The sequence below is a fragment of the Corylus avellana genome, chromosome ca3 (assembly GCF_901000735.1).
Source record: "Corylus avellana chromosome ca3, CavTom2PMs-1.0".
NCBI classification, from domain to species: domain Eukaryota; kingdom Viridiplantae; phylum Streptophyta; class Magnoliopsida; order Fagales; family Betulaceae; genus Corylus; species Corylus avellana.
Genome location: NC_081543.1, coordinates 36122835 through 36132773, shown reverse-complemented (window position 1 = coordinate 36132773; position 9939 = coordinate 36122835). Strand labels below are relative to the sequence as shown.

The 9939-nt window shown below is 37.6% G+C and overlaps 2 protein-coding genes across 2 annotated transcripts in view; both read left to right on the top strand.

Annotated features, from left to right (window-relative positions):
- Nucleotides 1-22: 22 nt before the first annotated feature.
- Nucleotides 23-2146, top strand: LOC132175347 (chitin-inducible gibberellin-responsive protein 1-like). Its single transcript, XM_059587262.1, has one exon. The coding sequence runs from the start codon at nt 304-306 to the stop codon at nt 1495-1497; it is 1194 nt and encodes a 397-aa protein (XP_059443245.1). The 5' UTR covers nt 23-303; the 3' UTR covers nt 1498-2146.
- Nucleotides 2147-9798: 7652 nt separating this feature from the next.
- LOC132174528 ((-)-germacrene D synthase-like) overlaps nt 9799-9939 on the top strand; it is a 3354-nt gene continuing 3213 nt past the window's right edge. Inside the window, exon 1 of the mRNA XM_059586167.1 lies at nt 9799-9807. Within this exon, the coding sequence (XP_059442150.1) occupies nt 9799-9807 (9 nt within the window). The remainder of the gene's footprint in view (nt 9808-9939) is intronic.

The following is a 9939-nucleotide window of genomic DNA, read 5'->3' as shown; positions in this document are numbered from 1 at the left end:
CTCTAGACTGTCCCCAATTGTTTTGTCTTCTTCCCAAATTGTAGCAGAACACAAAACATGCTTTACTGGAATTAGAGGGGGGATACAAATTCCAGAATGTTTTGGTGAAGTGGGGGAATGAGGTGGGGTTTAGATAATAGAATTCTGATATAGAGCTGTCTGTTCTTTGTTTGAGAAGTTAGTTGCTTGGATTTGATTTTGTTCTTAACCCAGGTTTGGAAAGAGTTTGGTTGTTTATAAAAGATTCTCATTATTTCATAAGAAAAAAAAAAGAAAGAAAGAAAGAAAAAAGAGACTGCTTTAATGGGGTCTGATGATGATGAAGAAGAGACAGCAGGGCAAAGTTGTAGATCATGGAGCCAGGAATTTCCCACAGGGAATCTGAAGCAATTGCTGATTGAATGTGCTAAAGCTGTGTCCGATAACAGAATGGATGTTTTTGAAAGGTTGATTGAAAAGGCTAGAGATGATGTGTCAATCACAGGAGAACCAATCCAGCGGCTTGGTGCTTACATGGTTGAAGGGCTGGTGGCAAGAAAGAACGCATCGGGCGCCAACATTTACCGTGCCCTTAAGCGTAGAGAGCCTGAAAGCAAAGACTTGCTTTCCTACATGCATATCCTGTCAGAAATCTGCCCCTACATAAAATTTGGTTATATGGCAGCCAATGGGGCCATTGCTGATGCATGCAAAAACGAGCACCGCATCCACATCATAGACTTTCAGATTGCTCAGGGAACCCAGTGGGTGACTCTCGTTGAAGCACTCGCAGCTCGACATGGAGGGCCTCCCCATGTGCGGATTACAGGGATTGATGACCCTGTTTCCAATTATCCCCGTGGAGATGGTTTGGAGGCAGTAGAGAAACGGTTGGCAGCAATTTCTCAGAAATTTAAAATCCCAGTTGAGTTTCATGGAATCCCAGTTTTTGCTCAAGATGTTACAAGGGATATCCTCAATGTAAGGCCTGGGGAGGCTCTGGCTGTAAACTTCCCTCTGCAGCTCCACCAAATCCCAGATGAGAGTGTTGAAGTGAGTAATCCGAGGGATGCGCTTCTGAGAATGGTGAAGTCACTTTCTCCAAAGGTTGTCACTTTGGTGGAGCAAGAATCAAACACAAACACAGCCCCTTTCTTCCATAGGTTTGTAGAAGCTCTAGAATACTACTTGGCGTTGTTTGAGTCCATTGATGTCACCATGCCAAGAGACAACAAGGATCGGATAAATGTGGAGCAGCATTGTGTGGCCAGGGATATTGTGAATGTCATTGCTTGCGAGGGGAAGGAAAGGGTGGAGCGCCACGAACTGTTTGGCAAATGGAAATCTAGATTGACAATGGCGGGGTTCCGCCAATACCCTTTGAGCTCTTATGTCAACAGTGTGATAAAGAGCCTGCTGAGGTGTTATTCAGAACATTATATGCTTGTGGAGAAGGATGAGGCCTTGCTGTTGGGCTGGAGGGACAGGAACCTGATCTCGGCTTCTGCCTGGCAATGATAAATTGATCAGGTAGCCACAGAAATAAGCACTTCTGTAATGTATTGACATTGCCACATGCTGCAGAAGTACTTGATCATAAGCTGTAACATCAGCCAATGGAGGATGCATTGAATAATTTTGTGTGTCATGGAATTGATATGTTTGTAGGGATAAATTGGATTCTTCTGGAATTGTTGGTATATCAAAGCAAATTTTGATGTTGCTTTAAGGCCTTCTTTCTCAGTTATTGCTGCTGTGATCAGTGATTCTTCTGTAAGGGTACTGATAGCAGCAGCCTCTACCTCTAAGTTAAATTCTAGTTAACAACAAAGGAGAAGCTTATAAGGCAGCTTTTTTAGCAATTGAGTTAGCCTCCTCATGAGTTGGATTCAAGCCTCTAATTCTAGAAGGGGATTCTCTTATAACAATTATGCCTATTAATGGCCTTCAACAATCTTGGAATGGAGAATTGAGCCAATTATAAGGGGGCGAAAAGGCGGTTATTAGCGGTTAGGATTCTCTTGTATTGCATTTTTACATTATAGAAACTAAGGGTGAAAAGGCAGGCGATTATTAATCACCCGCTAAATACTAATCGTACTAACCGCTAATCGCTTTTGAAGGCGGTTAGGAAAAACTGTTAACCGCCTATATACCTATATATGAATAAAACGTCATTTTTATATTTAAATATATATAAAAATCTATAAATGTTGTCGTATGTAGTAGGATATTTTCGTATTACCATAGAAACGACGTCGTTTTGGCTTTTTCTTCTAATTTTTTTAATTTTTTCTTTCCTTCTAAACGGTTACGATTAGCGTTTTTAGCTAATAACCGCTATCCGAAAAAAAAAAAAAAAACTTAAAACATCTCAACAGATTCGAAAACCTTAATATGCTCCTAAACTTAATTAAAAAAACCAGGCCCAAAGTCTTCTTAAAGATCATCCATATTTGTTGTCAAGTTTATGCCTTTTTTTTTTTTTTTTAATGTCGTTTCACTCAATCGGCGCAAAAACATAGTTTTTATGTTGTTTACCGTACAAATCGCATAAATTTAAAACATTTTACACCGTTTACTATTTAGACAACATAAATTTAAAACTTTATGCCGTTTGTACAGTGAATGACATACTTTTTTAATAACGTTTAATATATAAACGTCATTAAATTTTGAAGTTGTGTCGGTTTTACGGTAAATAATGCAAATTTTATTGTTGTTTACTGTACAACCGGCACAAACAACATTAAAATTTGTGTATTTTTCCCCAACCACCCACTGTACCTCATTTAATTTCCTTCCCAATGCACCCCCCTCTCTCTCCTGAAATTCCCACCCGGCCCCCACGCCTCTCTCTACCCACGCTGCGCACTTGACCTCTGCAACATATATATATATATTGGCCTCACACTAGATTTTCAAAAGAAAGCTCCTAATATCAGGTTATGGTGTAAACCTATTTATTTACAGCATTCAATAAAAATTGAGCACATCAACTTAAAACAGAATAAAATAAGCATGAAAAATACAGGATTAGCAAACCCATCTTTTCCCTTCAACAAAATCACCGGATCACCTCCACCCTCCACCCTACTCCTCTGCTGGGCACCAAAACCACAATCTTAATCACAAACACAAAACCACTGTCTTTATCACACATAAGATGGAGAAAATTTTCTTTCTTCCTAACGGCATACGTTTCTGAAGAGGAAGAAGCCGGCAAGGCTTGCTATTCTGATGGCGTTGTTGGGTTTTGTGGCTTGCTATTATATTGGAACTAGTGGCTCATATTAGAACACTAGTAGAAGGCTAAGTACGATATGAGGTATTTTGGAAATTTTCAAAATATGTCTGTACAATTAGGATTTAGGGTTTTTCTATATATATATATATATATGTTATGATGTAACCCTAAATCATTAATCTTCCTAACGGCATACGTTTCTGAAGAGGAAGAAGCCGGCAAGGCTTGCTATTCCGATGGCGTTGTTGGGTTTTGTGGCTTGCTATTATATTGAAACTAGTGGCTCATATTAGAACACTAGTGGAAGGCCAAGTACGATATGAGGTGTTTTGGAAATTTTCAAAATATGTCTGTACAATTAGGGTTTAGGGTTTTCCTATATATATATATATATATATATATGTTATGATGTAACTCTAAATCATTAATAGCAAAATACAGTTGCATTCTCTGTAGATGTAGGCATATTACCAAACCATATTAAATCTGTGTCTCAACCCCTCTTAATCTTTCTCTTTTCGATTATATATTGTTCATCATTGTTGTGTACGGTAACATCATATTCCGAAGCCACAGTGGCTCCAGTGACGCCGTAGTCGGCGGAGAGGGAGATTGAAATTTTGTGTACTGCAAGAAAGGGAGAAGAGAGGGGTATGTTGTGTACTGCAAGGCTAGCAAGAAAAGGAGAAGGGAGGGATATTTTGTGTACTGCAAGTATGGGTGTAAACGAGTCGAGCCTTGAGTGAGCTTCCTTTGTTTGGGCTTTGCTCGTTTAAATTTTATTCAAGCTTGAGCCGAGCTCAAGAACGAGCAAAAAAATCGAGCTCAAACTCATAATAAGTCGAGCCAGCTTGCGAGCTGGCTCTTATATTTAATGTTTTTATTTTTATTTATTTTTTATAAATTTAAACTTCAAGTACTATTAAACGGTTTAAGAAGCCAGCTTGCATATGAGCATTTGCTTAGTCTAACTAGTTGGAGTATGGAGTCTGAGTCAATATAGCAAGATACTTGGTTTCGAAGAGATATGCATCATTTTATAGATAAACAAACTTGAGAATTTGTGTTTTCTTAGTAATGCGAGACAAGTTAACAGGTTGTAGTCAGATTGCAGTGGAACAACGCTCCCTACAAAAAAATATTTTTTCAACGTCTCTCTCTCAATCTCCCTCACCATTCACATCGCATCTTCTGCCTCAACTCTCATTTTTCACCCAAACTCTTATTTCCCACTCTCTCGCTCTCGCTCACTAAATTTTTGTTAAAAAATTTATATATATAAGTCATGTAGTATATTTGTTATTATTGAGTAATATTGGCTATATATTCTTATTTGTTACTTAATAAAAAATATATGAGTCGAGCCTTATACCAAGCCGAGTCGAGCTTGCTTCTTTTAATATTCGAACCAGGATTTGTGTTCACAAAGCGCCTCATTTAATAATTGAGTCGAGCATGAGCTGAGCTTATACAAGCCAATCCCAAGTGAGCGAGCGGCTTCGCTCGCAAACACCCCTAACTACAACGCTTGCTATTCTAATGGGGTTCTTGGATTTTGTGGCTTTAGTGACGCTATTGTCGGCAGAGAGAGATTGGTATTTTGTGTATTGCAAGAAAGGGAAGATCTAGTTTTGGTTGATTGAACATTCTGGTTTGTGGTATTGAGTCTGGTTTTGGGTGGGATGATCCAGTGTTTTGTGTTTATTCTATTTGGTAAAATGAGCTGAAATGTCAAAGTTGTATTAGATGCTGTAAATTAATAGATAGAGAAAATTTACATACCTCTCTCAAACTACCATCCAATTGATAATGTTTCTCCAAACTTTTAATTGTGACAATGTCCCCTTCAAACTACAAAAACATTGTTAATATCCACCCCCAATGACTATACTACCCTTAGTAAAATAAAAACAAGGGTAAAGTCATCTTAACTTCCTTAAACTACCACCTTAATGATAATTTCCTCGCAAACTATCATTTGCAACAATTTACTCTCCAAACTACCAAAGCAATGACAATATACACCTTAATGATAATTTCCTCCAAAACTATCAATTGCAACAATTTACTCCTCAAACTACCAAAACAATGACAATACACCTCCCAATGCTAGTAAAATTACACAATTACACCTATAAAATTTTCAATAAGACAAACATATCCATTAATTTTTTTTTTAAAATAAATATATTTAATTTTTTTTAAATTATTAAAAAATCAATAATTAAAAAAAAATCAAAATATTAAAAAACTAAAACAAAAATAAAAAATAAAAAATAAAGAAGGAGCCACCCCTTGGCCGCCTTCGATGTGTGGGGGAAGAAGAAGAAGATCAAAGGGGTGAAAATCAAAGAGGAGAGGGCCTAAGCCGCCTAACAGGGAAGGAGGAGAGGAAAGCACGAAAGAGAGTGCGGGGGAAGAAGAAGAAGAAGAATTCTAGGTACCACCGCCGGAACTTCCCGCCAGCGAGAGGCTCAAGGCAGTGGAGGGTCGCCGACAAGATGATCAGCTTCCCGGTTCCAAGAAAGGCTCGCTCGGGTAATTGAAATAGGCGAAGTGTTTTTGTTTTCGGAGATTTGTTTGTTTTTGAAAATCATTTTCGTGTGTGTTTCTCTCGAAAAGATCTCACGATAACTGTGTTTCTGGAAATGGTGGAGTCGGAGAAGAGCCGGCGAGGCCAAGCCCGGAGGTGCGGCCTCCTTCATCGTCGAACGTCTCAGTTAGGAAAAAGATTGTCTAGGGGCTTAGCATCAAGCAAAAGGCCTAGCCAGCCCATGGGGTGGCCATGGTGGCAGCCCACCGCTGGCCACCTTCAATTTTTTTTTTTTAGATTTAATTGTTAAATTTAATTAATAAAAAATTAATATGTTGACGTAACATTTTAATGAGACTGACATCTATTTACCCCTTTAAAAAAAAAATCTAACGGTAGAGATTTTATTTCAGTTTTAATTGACCAAGGGAATAAAAATTCGTAAAAAAATTTTAGGCATTTTACAGTTTTGACGCGTTGACTTAAAGACTTATAATATATTTACCATAAAAACAATGAATTAATAATAATAATTTTTAAATATATAAAATAATTTAATGACATTTGAAGGGTTAATGTCATAAAATTTATTTCTGTTTACTATTCAAACGACATTAAAATTGATGTTGCTTGAAACCTTGAACAGTAAACGACATTAATGTATTTAGTGTCGTTTACTGTTTAAATGGCATAAATTAATGTCGTTTGCATGTCAGGAAATTAATTTATGTTCGGAAGGTTAATGCCGTTTACTCAAACACCATTACTAGTAAACAGCATTACTCAAACGTCATTACTTGTTTAGTGAGATTTTTGTATCATTAAATGCCTCTGGAGTCCACTTTCCTGTTAGTTTTTGGCGCATACAGACTTTTAGAACTTGAGTATCATAATTGGTCTCTATATGATCAAACAAATCCAATAAATGTCAACAATATCCAGATTTAAGATTTGACTCATGCGAGCCTGAACATGCACCATAAGAACTAAGAAGCAAAAGAAAATAATCACCATTGCATATGGTAAAATATATGATAAAGTAAAAGTCCTTTTCATTAATGTGAGTTCGTTTATCACGATTGATTGTTATTAGATTTAATTAATCAAATTAACTAATTCTCTATCCAACCACTGTCCCATGCCCGTTACCCGTGTGATTGATGTCGTCTATAAGGATGAAGATGGGTACACACAAGCTGGAACTGTGCCTCAAAGCTTTTGTTACTTCCTTGCTTGTTGATCCTGTGCCTTTATATATAAGCATGGATGATGGACCCTTGCATGGTGGGTTGTAATGGCAAAGCATTTGATACGCTTAGAGTTATATTGTCGTATTTTAGAACAGATTTCTATCATACTCTTTGGTATATAATCAAAAGGCCAGGAAAATTGTAAAATTACGTCCAGTAAATGGGCCGGTGTTTTTTTTTACCAGCAGAGAAAAATCTTGTACATCAATTAATTAATTAATTAACTCACCAAAAAAAAAAAATTCAATGCCTGAAAATAGAAGATGCAAAATGGGCTGAGTTTCGGTGGATTTGTTCCAGCTACCTTCCGGGCCTCGCTTAAAGCAATCACGAGCCATTAGTTCTTATACGGGCTTCAAAGATTGTTATTTGTGCATGATATATTGCTATTAGTTTTATTTGTTATCTTGCTCCGGAAAATAAAAAAATATAAAAAAGCCCTTCAAACTATCAGTCGTTTGCAATATAGACTCTAAATGTTCAAAAGGTACTAAAGTAGCTCCCAAAGGTACTAAAATAGCACCCCAATTTTTAAAAGGGGTCGCTTGCCTAGGAAGCGTCCCCTTTTTTAAATGGGGGCGCTTGCCTAGGAAGCGCCCTCATTTAAAAAAGGGGGCGCATGCCTAGGAAGCGCCCCCATTTAAAAAAGGGGGCGCTTGCCTAGGAAGCGCCTCCATTTAAAAAAGGGGGCGTTTTTCACAACTAAGCGCCCCCTTTAAAAAAGGGGGGCGCTTTATTCCAAACGTCCCCTTTTCGAGGCATTTTTTCGTAAAAAAACCTCTCAATCTTAAATTCTAGTCGCCATAAAAACCGGCGTGTCCCAAGTGCTTCTAATCAAGTGTTACGAAATTAATAGGGATGTTTTTTTAGCCAAAAATGCCCCAAGTAACCATGTCGCTAAACCTTGTTTTTTCTTTTTGTGGTGATTTGTTTTCTTCGTACATGTTAGTCTCATTAAGGGGTGGTTTGCGCTTAGAGAATCTCAACCCTCAAACCAAACTACCACAAAAATCAAAAGTCAGCATGGAAGCCAGGGCCAAAAATCAGCCACCCTACAATATAGCATTACATGACTACAAAGTCCACATGTATTTATTATCTAAGCCCTTAAACCAAACTACCGTATATCTACTGTAGTTTCATATACGGCATGGAAGCCAAGTGCAAAAATCAGCCACCTGGCCTACAACATTGTTAGAAATGGGTTTTGGGCCTAACTCAACCCAAAAACTAGCTCAAGAGTTGAGGTTTTCCTTCACCTTATAAATGAACAATCTTCTTAATACCCAGGCAATGTGGGACTTTCAACACGCCCCCTCATGTGTGGCGGGAGGACATCCAAGCCAACACGTGTGACAATGGGTGACGGTGGGCCACAACAAATTAATTGGGTTAGGCTTTGATACCATGTTAGAAATGGGTCTGGGGCCTAACTCAACCCAAAAGCTACCTCAAGAGTTGAGGTTTCCCCTCACCTTATAAATGGACAATCTCCTTAATACCCAAGTAATGTGTGACTTCCAACAAACATAGCATTAAATGACTACAAAGTCCTCATGCATTTATTTGATTTGCTTGACTTCCTACAGAATCAACATTTAATGATAACCTTCTTACGTCATTTTATAGCATTGTGTGATATTTTCATACTCTACTTTTCATCTCTTGTAATTTATTTATTTTTTTGTTAATTTCATATTGTTATTATTTTATTGGGTAAAGTCCACATATCTCCCTCAACCTACCACTCAATTGACAATGTCCATTCCAAACTACCAAAACATTGTCAATATCCGCCTCAAAGCTAGCAAAAAGATAAAAATGCATCTGTATATTTCTCAATAAGATAAAAGGGTTAAATACTAAATACCCCCTGGGGTTTTGTTGCTTTATTTTTTTTTCTCTTAGGGTTTGATTTTTATCACAGGAGGTCCCTGTGGTTTTGATAATAGACCAAATTAATCCTCTGTCAGTTGACTAAACGGAAATCCACGTGGACCAATCAAATGTTGACACGTGGCACATATTTAAATTTATTTATTTATTTTTTTAAAATTAAAAAATAATGTATTTTTTTTCTAAAAAAAAAAAGAAAAAAAAAATTGGGGGTGGTCTAGGCTTGGCCACCCCCATGGAGCCTAGGGGGTGGCCGAAACCACCCCTAGTACCCACTGTGGGTGGTTTGAGGTAGGTATGTGAACTTTTTCTTATTTTATTTCAAAAAGAATTTTGTGCACCATCAAAAATTATTTCCAACATTTCTTCTATAAATAGCATGAGCACGTAAACCATTCTCTCATACTTAGGCACCTCAAATCACTTAAAAGACACCTTCAAAGTTTAGAAAAAGAAAATGTCTTTCCAAAAGTACTAAAGTACTAAAGTACTAAATCACTTAAAAGACACCTCAAATCACTCTAAATGTTCAAAAAGTACTAAAGTAGCCCCCCAAAGGTACTAAAGTAGTACCCCAATTTTTAAAAGGGGTCGCTTGCCTATGAAACGCCCCCATTTAAAAAAGGGGGCGGCGCTTGCTTAGGAAGCGCTCCTATTTAAAAAAGAGGACGCTTGCCTAGGAAGCGTCTACATTTAAAAAAAGGGGGCGTTTTTCACAACTAAGCGCCCCCTTTTAAAAAAGGGGGCGCTTTGTTCCAAACGTCCCATTTTCGAAGCGTTTTTTCGTAAAAAAACCTCTCAATCTTAAATTCTAGTCGCCATAAAAACCGGCGTGTCCCAAGTGTCCCTAATCAAGCGTTGCAAAATTAATAGGGATGTTTTTTTAGCCAAAAATGCCCAAAGTAACCATGTCGCTAAACCTTGTTTTTTCTTTTTGTGGTGATTTGTTTTCTTCGTACATGTTAGTCTCATTAAGGGGTGGTTTGCGCTTAGAGAATCTCAACCCTCACACCAAACTACCGCAAAAATCAAAA

What these genes read in the sequence shown, in the direction of transcription:
- LOC132175347 (XM_059587262.1), top strand. Translation starts at nt 304, where the DNA reads ATGGGGTCTGATGATGATGAAGAAGAGACAGCAGGGCAAAGTTGTAGA.